The 13816-nt window shown below is 37.6% G+C and overlaps 1 protein-coding gene across 2 annotated transcripts in view; it reads left to right on the forward strand.

The window, feature by feature from the left end:
- The window catches only part of Ankrd31 (ankyrin repeat domain 31), a 149671-nt gene that overhangs the window by 35729 nt on the left and 100126 nt on the right, over nt 1-13816 (forward strand). For both annotated transcript variants that reach the window (XM_087896805.1, XM_087896806.1), the window contains exon 5: nt 9636-9706. In XM_087896805.1, the coding sequence (XP_087752931.1) occupies nt 9636-9706 (71 nt within the window). The remainder of the gene's footprint in view (nt 1-9635; nt 9707-13816) is intronic.

Genomic DNA, 13816 nt, shown 5'->3' on the forward strand with positions numbered 1-13816 from the left:
AGATAGAAAACCAGCAGCAAATGACCTTGCAGGTATAATTCTAAGAGGAGAAGAATCGGGTAGGATATGATGGTAAAGGAGATAAAGGACTAGGGAGAAGGGGAAGGGGACACGGGAAGGAGGGAAGGGATATTTGTCCTGTATAGTGATATTTTATTTATGTTTTAATAAGTAAAGCTTGCGTGAAGATCAGAGGGTAAAATTAAGCCACTAGAGGTCAGGCAGTGGTGTCACACACTTTTAATCCCAGGATTTGGGAGATAGAATAAGAGGGATCTCTGAGTTCAAAAGCACGCTGGGCTGCACAAGATCAATGCAGAAACAGATTCAGGTAGTGGTGGCTCATACCTTTTATTCCAGTACTAGGGAGTCATACACATTTAATCCCAGAACTAATGGGGATTATAAAATAGGAAGAGACAGAGGTTCAGGGCTCAATCTGCCTGTGCCCAGCCTTGGTAGAGGTAAGACTTCTCTAGTGGCTTGGCCGTTTTGCTTTCTTGATCTTCAGCTTGAACCCCAATATCTGTCTTTGGGTTTTTATTATTCGTGCTACAGTCCTGAAGAAACAGATTGCAGAGATCTCATATTAGTAATTTAAGAACAAACCAGGAAGCTCTAGAACAAAAAGAAGCAAACACACCCAAGATTAGGTGGCAAAAAAATCATTCAACTAAAGGTTGAAATCAATAAAATAGAAACAAAGTGAATAATACAAAGAATCAATGAACTAGAGTTGGTTCTTTATTAACAAGATGCACACACCCTTATCTTAACTAATTAAAAGACAGAACCAATATTCTAATTAACAAAGTAAGAAATAAAAAGGGGAATATAGCAACAGATACAGAGGAAAATCCAAGAATCATTAGGTCGTAATTCAAAAACCTGTATTTCATAAAATTGGAAAAATCTAAAAGAAATGGACAATTTTCTTGATAGATACCAATTATCAAAGTTAAATCATGATTAGATAAACAACTTAAATAGACCTATAATCCCTAAGGAAACAGAAACAGTCATTAAAAGTCTCCCAACCAAAGAAAGGCCAGGGTCAGAGGTTTTTAGTACAGAATTCTACCAGACTTTCAAAGGAGAGGTAATACTAATACTCCTCAAATTATTATACAAAATAGAACCAAAGGAATATTGCCAAATATATTTTATGAGGCCCCAGTCACGCTGATACCCATAGTCATACAAAGCTTCAACAAAGAGAAATGCAGACCAATTTCCCTCATGAACATTAATGCAAAAGTACCCAATAAAATACTTGCAAACTGAATCCAAGAATACATCAAAAATATCACCCATCATGATCTGTAACATGAGGGCCTGCTTGTTGGGGTTTCTGTCCTGCCCAGTTCCCACAGCCAGTAAGCCCCCAAAGAATATCACACAGAGTCTATATTAATGATAAACTGATTGGCCCATTAGCTCAGGCTTTTTGCTAACTCTTATAACTTATATCAACCCATTATTCTTATCTATGTTAGCCATATGGCTTGGTACCTTTTTTAGCGGGGCAGGTAACACCCTGTTTTTTCCGTGGTCTGGACAGGACTGGGGAGGGAGCTTTCTTCCCAGAATACTCCTGTTCTCATCACCCCGCTTCTACTTCCTGTCTGGTTGACCCACCTATCCTTTCTGCCTGGCTAATCAGCATGTATTTAAAACATGATTGACAGAATATAGACAATTCTCCTGCACCAATGATCAAGTAGGTTTCATTCCAGTGATGCAGGGATGGTTTGACATAGTGAAAATCGTGTCAATGTAATCTACCATATAAACAAATTGAAACAAAAAACCCCACGTGATCATCTCTTTAGATGCTGAAAAAGCCTTTTACAAAATCCACAAACAACCATTCATGATAAAAGTCTTGTAGAGATTAGAGATACAAGGGTCATATATAAACATAATAAAGGCATTTTATAGCAAGCCTATGTAGCCAATATCAAATAAATGAAGAAAGACTCAAAGCAGTTCCACTGAAATCAGGGATAAGACAAGACTGTCCTCTCTCTCAATTCCTGTTTAATATAGAGTTTGAAGTTCTAGCTAGAGCAATACAACTAAAGGCAATCAAAGGAATACAAATTGAAAGACAGAGGTTAAGTATTGCTATTTGCAGATGATATGATAGTACACATAAATGATCCCAAAAATTCCACCAGGAAATTTCAGCTGATAAACATCCTTAGCAAAGTGACTGGCTGCAAGATTAATTTTTAAAAATGAGTAGCCCTCTTATGTATAAATAATAAATGGCTGAGAAAGAAGTCAGGGAAGCAACACACTTCACCATAGCCACAGATAATATAAAATAGTTTGTTGTAACTCTAACAAAGCAAATGAAAGATCTGTATGATTAAAAACTTCAAGTCTTTGAAGAAGGAAATCGGAGAAGATAACAGAAGATGGAAAGATCTCTCATGCTCATGGATCAGCAAGATTAATATGGTAAAAATGGCCTTTCTACCAAAAACAGTCTACAGATTCAGATCAATCCCCATCAAAATTTCAACACAATTCTTTATAGACCTTGAAAGAACAATACTCAACTTTATATGGAAAAGCAAAAACCCCAAGGTTGCTAAAAAAAAACCTATCCTATACAATAAAAGAACTTCCACAGATATCACCATCCCTGATTTCAAGCTTTACTACAGAGCTGTAGTCATTAAAACTGCATGGTATTGGCATAAAAATAGACACATTGGTCAATGGAATCAAATCAAAGACCCAAATGTAAATCTAATACCTGTGGACTCTTGATTCTTGATAAAGAAGTCAATAATCTGCAATGGAAAAAAGAAAGCGTCTTTAACAAATGGTGTTGGTCTATTTTGATGTCTGCTTATTGAAAAATGCAAGTAGATCTATATCTGTTACTATGTACAACTTTCAAGTGTATCAAAGATCTCAACATAAAACCAGATACACTGAACATGATAGAAGATAAAGTGGGAAATAGCCTTGAACCCATTGGCACAAGAGACAATTTCCTGAACAGAAAACCAATAGTGCAGTCACTAAGATCAACAATTACTAAATGGGACCTCATGAAACTGAAAAACTTCTGTAAGGCAAAGGACACTGTCAATAGGACAAAAAAAAAAAACCTCACAGAATGGGAAAAGTTTTCACCAACTCTACAAATGACAGAGGGCTAATATCCAAAATATAAAGAACTCAAGAAACTAGACATCATCAAACTAAATAATCAATTAAAAATGGAATACCTATCTAAAGAGACTTCTCAACAGAGGACTCTCAAATGGCTGAGATATGCTTAAAGAAATTTTCAGTGTCCTCAGCAATCAGGATAATGAAAGTCAAACTGAGATTTCATGTGATACCTGCCAGAATGGCTAATATCAAAACCACAAGTGACAGCTCATGTTGGGTAGGATGTTGAGTAAGGGGAACACTCTTCCATTGCTAGTGGGAGTGAAAATTTGTCCAACCACTTTGGAAATTTCTCAGTTGCAGTTTCTCAGAAAATTAGAAATTAATCTACCTCAAGACCCAACTGTACCACTTCGGGACATATACCGAAAGTATGCTTTACCACACCACATGGACATTATGTTCATAGCAGCTTTATTCAAAATAACCAGAAATTAGAAACAAGCCAGATATCCTTCATGCAAAGAATGGGTAAAGGAAATGGTATGTTTACACAATGGAGTATATCTCTTAGCTGTAAAAACAATGATATCATGAAATGTGCAGACAAATGGATAGAACTAGAAAAACATCATCTGTAGTGAGGTAACACAGACCCAGAAAGGCAAACATGGTGTGTACTCAATTATAAGTAGACAGTGACTGTAAAGTAAAAGATAGTCATGCTGCAGTCCACAGATCCAGTGAGGCTAAGTAACAAGGGCTTAAGGGGTGATGTAAGGATCTCCCTTTAAAGGGGAAATAGATTTTGTGGGTTTCCTGGGGATGGGTGGGATTGGGAAGAACAGGGATAAAATGTGTCTGGGAGGAAGAAAATACTGGGAGATATTACTGGAATTGGGAAGAATTTCGAGGTTGAGGTAGAAACCTAGTGCAGTGAAAACTTCCTATTATCTACAAGAGTAACCCTAGCAACGGCTCCTAGTAATAGGGGACATAGAACCTGAACTGACCATCCTCTTTAACCCATAAGGCTTCTAATGGAGGGATTGGGACACCAACTCAGCCACAAATGGTTGACCTACAGTCTTTCCTTCCTGTATTTTGTTTTGGAACTGGAGCATGGGAGAATTATCCAAGAAAGCAGAGAGACTTCATCCAGCAGCTGATGAATGAAGATGCAGAATCCCACAGCCAAACATTAGGTGGAGCTCAGGGAGTCCTGCAGAGGAGGGGGAGGAAGAAGCAGAGGAATCAGAGGGGTCAAAGACACCATGAGAACATGGCCCACAGAATCAACTGAGGCAGAGGTCTCAGAGATCAGGGAACCAGCAGGGGTCTGACCTAGGTGTTCTGCATCTATATTATGGCTGAGTAGCTTGGTGTTATTGTGGAACTTCTAATAGTGGGAGCAGAGGTGGTCTCTGCCTCTTTTGCCTGCTTGTGGAACCCTTTCCTTCTGCTGGGTTACCTTATCCATCCTTGATGTAATGATACATGACTGGTCTTATTGTAGCATTTTATGCCATGTTTGGTTAATGTTCCTGGGAGACCTGTTCTTTTCTGAAAGGAGACAGAGGGTGAGATGTAGGGGAGAGGGGGAAGTTAGGGGAAGGAGGCTTTGGAGAGGGGAGAGAGGGGAGACTGCAGTCAGAATGTAATATATGAGAGAAAAATAAAAAAGAAAAGAATGTATTTGATGAAATAGAAAACTTGCTGGATTTTATGAAGTATCTACTTTTAAGTGTGTATCTTTTCAGTATTCTGTGTGATAAAATGAGGTAGCTTAACACACTTCTGTGCAATGTGAAACAGTCAGGAGAGAAGTGCAAGTGCAGTTGATTTAGTTGTAAACAGCATAAAATCCACTCAAAAAACTCAATAATTGACAAGCCAGTTATTCACAATTGATTATATTGTTCAGTGGTTCAGAGTGCATACAACCCTTGCAAAGAACCCACATTCAATTCCTAGCACCTGTCTTGGACTGCCCGTGTCTACCTGTAAAGACAGATTCAAGAGATCTGACTTCTCTGGCCTTTGTAGGGATTGACACTCATGTATATACTCAAATACAAATGCATACACATAATTAGAAGTAACTATTTTAATACTGAATAAAATAAGCTGGTCATTTCAATAAAACAACTCAAAATTAATGTTGCTAATAAAAAACAAGCTCAATTTTTTTTATCTATATCATGAAAATTCCATGCACATATACAATGTGTCTTGGTCATATCCACCCCTCAGTCCTACTCCCTCCAAGATTCCCTATGCTTCTCCCTCCCAACTTCATGTCCTCTGTTTATAATTTAAAAAACTAACTAACCCACTGAATCCGTTAGTGCTGCCCATATGCGTGTGTGGGGGGTCAACAACTGGACATGGACAACCTTCCAGTGTCCATATTCCTGAAGAAAAGTGACTCTCTCTCCCAGAGCCATTGCCCACCAATAACTCTCTAACTGGGGATGAGACTTCAGTAGCCCCTCCTCCCTCCATGCTAGAATTTTAAACTGTCTTGATCTTGTGTAGGAAACCACTGTTGCTGTGGGTTCATGTGTGTGGTAGCCATTTCATATCCAGAGGACATCATTTCAATGTTGATATTCCCTGAGCCTTTGTGGGGTACACTGATATAGATATTCCATCCATGGCTGAGTGTTGGTAGTTGCTTCTTCCAAATTTTGAACATTATGGTGTGGGACAATTCTGTATTCTGTCAATTACATTTTAAATAAACACTGATTGGCCAGTAGCCAGGCAGGAAGTATAGGCAGGACAACCAGAGAGGAAGTAGAGGCAGATCAATGAGAACAGGAGAATTCTGGGAAGGAGGAATCCCATTCCTTCCCAGTCCTGTCCAGACACAAAAGAAGCAAGATGTGACCTACCCCACCGAAAAAGGTACTGAGCCATGTGGCTAACATATACTAGAATAATGGGTTAATATGAGTTATAAGAGTTAATAAGAAGCCTGAGCTAATGGGCCAATCAGTTTATAACTTATGTAGACCTTTGTGTGATTTTCTTTGGGACCTTCCCTGGTGTGGGAACTGGGCAGGACAGAAACCCCAACAAGCAGACCCTTATGTTATAATCATACCCTGGCATTAACCACTACCGACTGCGTTGAGAAGCTTCAGTTTTAGAAAACGTGTATCTTTTTTTTTTTTTGATCTTGATGACTTAATCTTTTCTGATGGAACTACTGGTAAAATTAATGGCTATTTTTTTATATTTTGTAATGAGATGTGTCAGATTTACATGACTTAATGAGTCTGCTCTGGTTTACTTTCTACTCTGACCAAAAGCATCTTGGTGAGGAAGGGGTTTATCTTACACTCCCAGGTCACAGCCATCAGAGGGCATTTGGGGCAGGAGCTCAAGGCAAGAACCTGAGCCAGAAACCATGAAGGAATGCTGCCTGCTCTTTGGCTCACCCACAGGCTGATGATTTGATGGCCTTCTTATGCAGCCCAGGACTTCCTGCTTAAGAAATGATGAGTCACAGTAGGCTGGACACTCGTACACCAGCTAAGACAAAAGAACCCCTCACAGACGTGAGCACAGCCAGTTTGATCTGGACTATCCTTAAGTTGAGACTCCCTCTTAAATCTGAATTGTGTAAGTTGACATCTGAAGTTAAGTAGGACAAATATTAATGCATAATGTTATAGAATCATGCACAAATAGTTGATCTGTTCAAAGGGTAAGGTGGCCCAATCAGTTGTAGTGTAGAACAAAAGGTTCATTGTCTTTCACTTTCTATATTTAAGTAATTTTTAAGAACCTTAATTGCTGGTGGTGTGACAGCTGTTGGAGGAATGAAGAGGAGTGGTGGGTGGGTGCTTTCCTTGCCTTGAACGGCAGCAGGTGCTGGTGTTGTTCAGGAAGGGTTCATTCAGAGAGAGCACAGTGGCACACACTACCAGTTCCAGAGCAAGTTCCTCTGGAGGATGAGATGGATGGACAGCAGTTTGAAGAAACTATCTGAACTCTGAAGAACCTTAATGCAGAAGTAGAGAATCTTGCAAGTCAGTCATATCCTGAGGCCGTTTGGCTTGTTTAACAGTATATACTATCATCTTATGCATGCAAACTCACTGTGTTTGAGGATGTTCTGAAGAAAGCCAGATACATTCAAGAACAAAGGTTTTACTTCCACATTAAACTTACAATTTCAAGCCATTTTCCCATTTCTATGCTCTCAAGATTTTAGTTTGTGTTTCTTTGTTTTTTAGGGGTTTGACAGCACTGTGTTTAAGAGAAAGTTAAGGAATATAAGTAATGGCGGATACAGTTAAAAGTTTAATTTTTAAAGACATTGTAAATGCTAACACTTAATTTAATCTTTCAGATTAATTTGTTTCTGTGCCTTTTAGTTATTTAGTAAATCTCATAGATTTCTGTAATAGTTTAATTGTATAAACTTCATTTGTTACTTTAAAGCCTGTGGTAGTCTCTCTGCCTTTTAAACTTACTGCAATAACTACTGAAATAATAGCACAACAATAAAGCTTTTCTAAGCAGAAAAGAATCTTACTACTTGTAGAAGTAGTATAACCTCTTATTACTTGCTAACATCAATTAATTATTTTGTAGTAATTGTATAAACTTCATTTGTTACTTTAAAACCTGTAGTAGTCTCTGTCTTTTAAACTTATTGTAATATCTGCTGATATATTAACACAACAGTAAAGCTTTTCTAAACAGAGAAAAAATCTTACTACTTGTAGAAGTAGTATAACCTCTTAATTCTTGATAACATCAATTAATAGCATCCATGATTACCCTAAGGTCACTAGAACATTCTTCAGTTTTTAAGATACCACTTAAGATACCTACTTGGACGTGGTCTCTTATAGTATAAATGCAACCATAAAGCTTGCCCCTCCATTGGATTCAGTTCCTCTTCCCCCCCACCCCTAAATAAATAACCCTTTATGATACTCAATTCTGAGATAGTGTGAGATTACTTTATAGCATCCATCCTCATGGAATTATTACTGTCATTTAAAATTTAACAAATAAAAAATTTAAATTTATATATTTAAATATAAATCTGTGTAAGCCACATAAATAAGTTCTTTGGGATCCTCAAGAGTGTAAGAATTCAAATATCCAAAATTTTGAGAACTATTTTTATAAATAATAATTTTACCCAAATAGAATATAATTTCATTTATAGAAGTGAAAAAAGGCTAAGGAAGACTAATATACCATATAACCTAGTGCTTAGAGAAATGCTTTTAACATTTTTGAACATCCTATTTTATGTTGTATGTATGTATGTATGTGTGTATATATACATATATTTATATGTTTTTGTTAAATTTTCCATAGAGATGGGATCATTTTATGGATGTGCTTTTAAATTTTCGTCAACAATTTATCATAGTTATTTTCTCATATTGATATTTAGCATGCATTTTTAAAATTTCACAAATAAAATGGTGTCTATTTGCTTTTGTTTTAAAAGAGATACACAAAATTATTGACCATGTTATACAATTAAAGTGCTTTTCAGCATGTTATACTTTATTGTCTAACTGTTATGATTTGTTGAATCTTTAATTTAGATTGAACATTTATCTTGTTTGTCATCTTAACAAAACTAGTTTCAATATTTAAGAGATTTTTTTGTGTATTCAAGCTGTGTCTAAACACTCTTAATATAATTCTTGTAATTAAAGAAGAAAATTCTTTTGATTCAAACTTTTATTTTGCCTTCAATTAGCTTATTCTCAAATTGAACATTCTGTATCGAGCTCAGAAATTGTCATCTGTTTCAAGAGCTTAGTCGACATTTCAGCGTAATTTCTATTGACCACACTCAGTTTGGACAGAAGAAAATGCTGTGTTTGTTATTTGCTTAGGATTTGGATAGCTATGTCCAATACATTAAAAACTCTTGTCAAAATACCTGAAGCAAGAGGATTTTTTATTTTGAATGGGAAAATGACTTTATTGCATTTATGCAGTAAATTATTCTGAAAAGTGAAATAGTTGGCTGGTTGCTTTTGTTAGTGAGCTTTTAATACTGAAAGTAGAGGATCAAAATCACAGATTAGACATGACCTTTATTTTGTTTTAATCCTTTGTTTTAAGATTTTCTGTTCCCCACCTTTAAACTAACTGAAAAGTAAAAGCAAATATGTGAGAGATCTCTCTCGTGCCTCCCACATGTGTCTAAGGTACAATACCAGACTGTCGGTATGTTTGAAGGTAGCCAAGTCACATAATTTAGAATCATTTTCTTTGGCCTTGCCACCCTTATTTGGTAGACAGTCACCTCTCAGGTCACTTTCAAACCTGAATGTAGTTAAGATTGTTTATGCCCCCGAATTTATCCATTAACCTTTTTAGCGCACTCCTATTTTGGATTCACTTTAACAAATTGATAGTAATTGCAAAAATAATAGAATGGTATGACCAATTATTTTTTCCATTTAAAGGTCTGTTTTTTATTAATTAGTTATTCTTTTTGTAACTAGAGAAGAATTTCCAGTATCCTCTCTGCCGTTTCCTCACCCTGAATTTTCATGGAGCCACCGAAAGACTGGAGGTATGCTTTCATGGGCATTGCTGTGTAAGAGTGTCTTTCTTTACCAGTAGAAGACCACTTGGATATGGATTTATTTACAATTAGGCTTGTGTAGCATGCATTTCACGTATGAAATTAAATTGTTGCTGACTTTTGATCATGATTAAACTGCCCATTGGAGAAACAGGGCAGTTGCAGCAGTATCTGTTGCTACAAATGTCTACTTTTCGTTTCTGATTTTGAGGATTCATAGTTGAGAAAAATAATCGCTTGTCTCCTCATGACCTTGTTAAAATGTGTTTATGCCTCATGAAGACCCAGTTCACTATTTTTTCCTTTTCAGTGTTGTGGTATTTTGTCTGGTGACTTCCTCAGCGTGAATATTTTGCCTACTGTTCCACACTGGAGTAAACATGCATAGTGGTCAGTGACAGCTTGTGCTATAACAGATGTACACAAGGGTATGATAAAACTGCTAAAGTTTATAAACTTCTGTATTATATTACTATTTTGTTATTACCTACCCATACACATACTTCTAGTACATCTATTTGATTCATGTTATTTTTTTATTTTTCTAATTAACATTTATTGAATGATGTGTGAATGTTATGGATGTATGAATTCTAAATACAGGATTACTTATCTGTCTTGAAACATGAAGATAGCAAGATATATCTGAAACATGCCATTGCTTAAAAGCAAGGACTTTTCAAAATTTCTGTGGACAGTGCTGAGAGCCTCGTCTATCCTTGTTTCTTCTAGCCAAGCTGTCACTATTTAAATACAGGGAAGAAAACAGTGATTTTAGGGCATGGAAGTGTGTGTGTGTGTGTGTGTTTTATTAAAAAGTGCATAATAACATTCAAAAATATTAAATGTACAAATGTTTGTCTCAAGACAAAAGTGAGTATAATAAGACCCTTTAAGTTTTCCGTGACTTGAAAGTAGGGACCTGTTAATACATGTGTAGTTTTTCTTTTTCATTTTTTACTTCTTTGCTTAGGTATTGAATTCAGAGCCTCACATATCCTAGCCAGGCATTGAACTACATTCCAACCCCTTTTATTTCTTTATTGAATATATATCTGCTCATAAAGCATAATATATTTTTGGTTATCACTATAAGTAGAAAAAGAAGAGACCTGAGTATGTCAGGAAGTCTTGAAGAAAGTATGAATTATACCCACAAAGGGAAAGGCCACATAGATATAACCAGTGCTGAAACATGAGATTATGTAAGCAGTGAAGCCTAGCCATGCCCCAAGGTAAGGAGACTTTGCCAGAGTCTGCATCCTCAACTGTTAGGAAGTACAAGCTTTAAATGAGGCTGCTTTGTCATTATCAGATGCTAATAGAAGGGTGAGTTTGCACTCATATTAGCAGGTCATACATAATAACAAGAGATGCTTTTCTAACACTGACCAAGTAAAACTTCTAGATTCTGAGACAAAATGCTTAGTTATAAAGAAAATCCTTGTGAAGTTCAAACTGTTGTAAGTCAAACTAGAAAATGGAATATTCGGGTTCAAATCCTCTTGATTTGATACCCCAGCAAAAGAGTCGATAGTCAGGACCCCAGACTCTGGGGCACAGTTGTCAAAGACATTTGTTTTGTGTTTGATGCAGTTTCTGTAAGCCTGAAAGTTATCAAAATAAGTATTTAATATTTATGATGAGAAAACATAGAATTAGCTGGCTAGACTCAATGTAGGAGGTCCTAAGTTTTTAGTAGCGTTCAAAGCATCATAATCCAGAGTTAAACATATTCTGTTCCCTGTATCAGATATGACCAGGGTATTGGCTTTGGCCTCATCAATGCTGTAGAGGAATGATTCTCAACCCAGGGATCAAATTACCCTTTCACAGATGTCATATAGCAGATATCTGGCATTCAGATATTTACATTACAATTTGTAACAGTTGCAAAATTACAGTTATAAAGCAGCAACAAAATTTTATGGTTGGGGGTCGCCACAACATGAACTGTATTGAAGGGTCACAGCATTAGTAAGATTGAGAACCAGTGCTGTCGAGCTTCATAGCCTATTTGATCATCCACAGTAAACACAAGTGTGGTGTTTCTTTCTGCATGGCAGAACCAGTGATCTGGTTAATAATCCAGCTTATTTTCTCTAGGATGACTGTTCTGAGGAAGTTCAGACTTCCTCTCTTATATGCCCTTCGAAGCACACATGGTTAGGTCCCACCTCCCTGACTACTCCAAGGACTGTAAGGGACATTTCCAGTGCCCTGAGATGCAGGTGGCCAAGCTGAACCCTGCAGGGGAAAAAAGCCAGGATCAGGCTACAGAATCCCACCAATTCCAGGCCTCCCTGGAAATCATATATAAAGGTTTCTTGCCTACTCTGCCCCCATGAAACCCTGTGTAAAGCCTGCCTCCTCCTGTGTTGACCACAAGAAACCCTGGATAAAGCCTGCCTCCTCAGTTCTTTGCTGTTTCTCTCTGAGCAGAGGCAGTCGCCCTCCTGTGTCTTTCTCAATAAATCTCTAGCATGAGGTTTGTTGTGTGGTGTGATTTTGTGTATTCCTTGGCTCCTGACTTGCAGGATACCAGGATAGCACTTAAATTCTCTAGCTACAGTATCTTGTGTCTCTAGAAGGTGGCTGAATGGGTGATGAGTGGACTTTGGTGGGGGGATGGTAGCTGTGTGTGCCCTTCAATGCTACCTTATGACCTTCAAAGTCTTGGCTTTGCTACTGGGAGAAACAGAACTTCCTCTTCCTCCTCTTCCTCTTCTTCTTCCTCCTCTTCTTCCTCCTCCTCTTCCTCCTCTGTTTCATCCTCTTCCTCCTCCTTTTCCTCCTCCTCTTCCTCTCCCTCCTCCTCTTCCTTCCCCTCCTCTTCCTCCTCTTCCTCCCCACCCCTTTTTTGTATCCTCTTGGTAAAAGGGTTCAAAATAAATATTACTTTAATATTAACAAGTTTCAGCAACATAAATAAATAAGAGTGATTCATACTAACATTGTTGCTTCAGAATTTGTCAGAGATAATCGATGTTTTGAAACCATTGTATAAGATGTTTGCTGTTGGGGCTCAGTGGACAACATGCCTGTTTAAGTATGGGAACCTGAGTTTATCCCCAGAAACCCAGTAAAAAAGCTGTATTTGGAACTGGAGAGCTGGGTAGTGGCAAATAGCACTTGATACTCTTCCATAGTGCCTAGGTTTAATTTCCAGCACCCACATTGTGGCTCATAACCATCTGTAACTCTCATTACAGGGAGATCTGACACTTCTGGCCTCTGCATGCTCCTGGCATGTACATAGTATACAGACATGCATGCAGAACATCCATACTCATGGCAAACAAACAAAGCTGGATTTGGCACATGCTTTAATTTCAGTGTTGAGGAAGTGTCTATAGTGAATTGTTGGGGGCTCACTGGCTATTCAGCCCAGCCTACTTTATTAGCTCCTGGTCCCAAAAAGCAGGTAGATGACTCCTAAGGATTGAGGGGCTCACTGACCATCCAGTCTAGCCTACTTTATGAGCTCCTGGTCTCAAAAACAAGGTAGATAGCTCCTAAGAATTGACATTCTGGGTCCACTCTAGTTCTCAAAGGCATGTGCACTCACATGCAACCATATGAACATACATGCCCCCAACAAGTTAAAAAGTTCAATGTTGTAAAATTTTTAATTCTATTAAATTTGTAGTTATCATTTTCCAAAGAAATCTCAGTTTGTAATCAATGTTTAAATGATAAAGAGGCAGTAATTTTCAGGTTTCCCTGTATGGGATACATGCATGTATATGTGTCTACACATGTGTGTTCGCACATGCATGTTGAGGTTAGAGGTTGATAACAGGTGTCTTATCAGTAACTGTCCGCCTTATGTTGGAGACTGGGCCAATCACGGAATGTAGGAACATGCAAGTTTGGCTAGATTGTCTAGCAAGCAAGCCTCAGGAACCTCCCTGTCTACAACCAGCTTTCATGTAGATGCCAGGGATCAAACTTAGGTCCTCATGTTTCTACAACAAGTACTTCACTGACTGAGCTATAGTCCCAGCCTCTCAAACTATATTATTTCCTTAAAATACCTGTTTTTCAATAAGATAATAAAATTACTATAAGATAATTAGTTTCTCAATCTTATGAGAT

The sequence above is a fragment of the Myodes glareolus genome, chromosome 15 (assembly GCF_982192425.1).
Source record: "Myodes glareolus chromosome 15, mMyoGla1.1, whole genome shotgun sequence".
In the NCBI taxonomy this organism is placed as follows: domain Eukaryota; kingdom Metazoa; phylum Chordata; class Mammalia; order Rodentia; family Cricetidae; genus Myodes; species Myodes glareolus.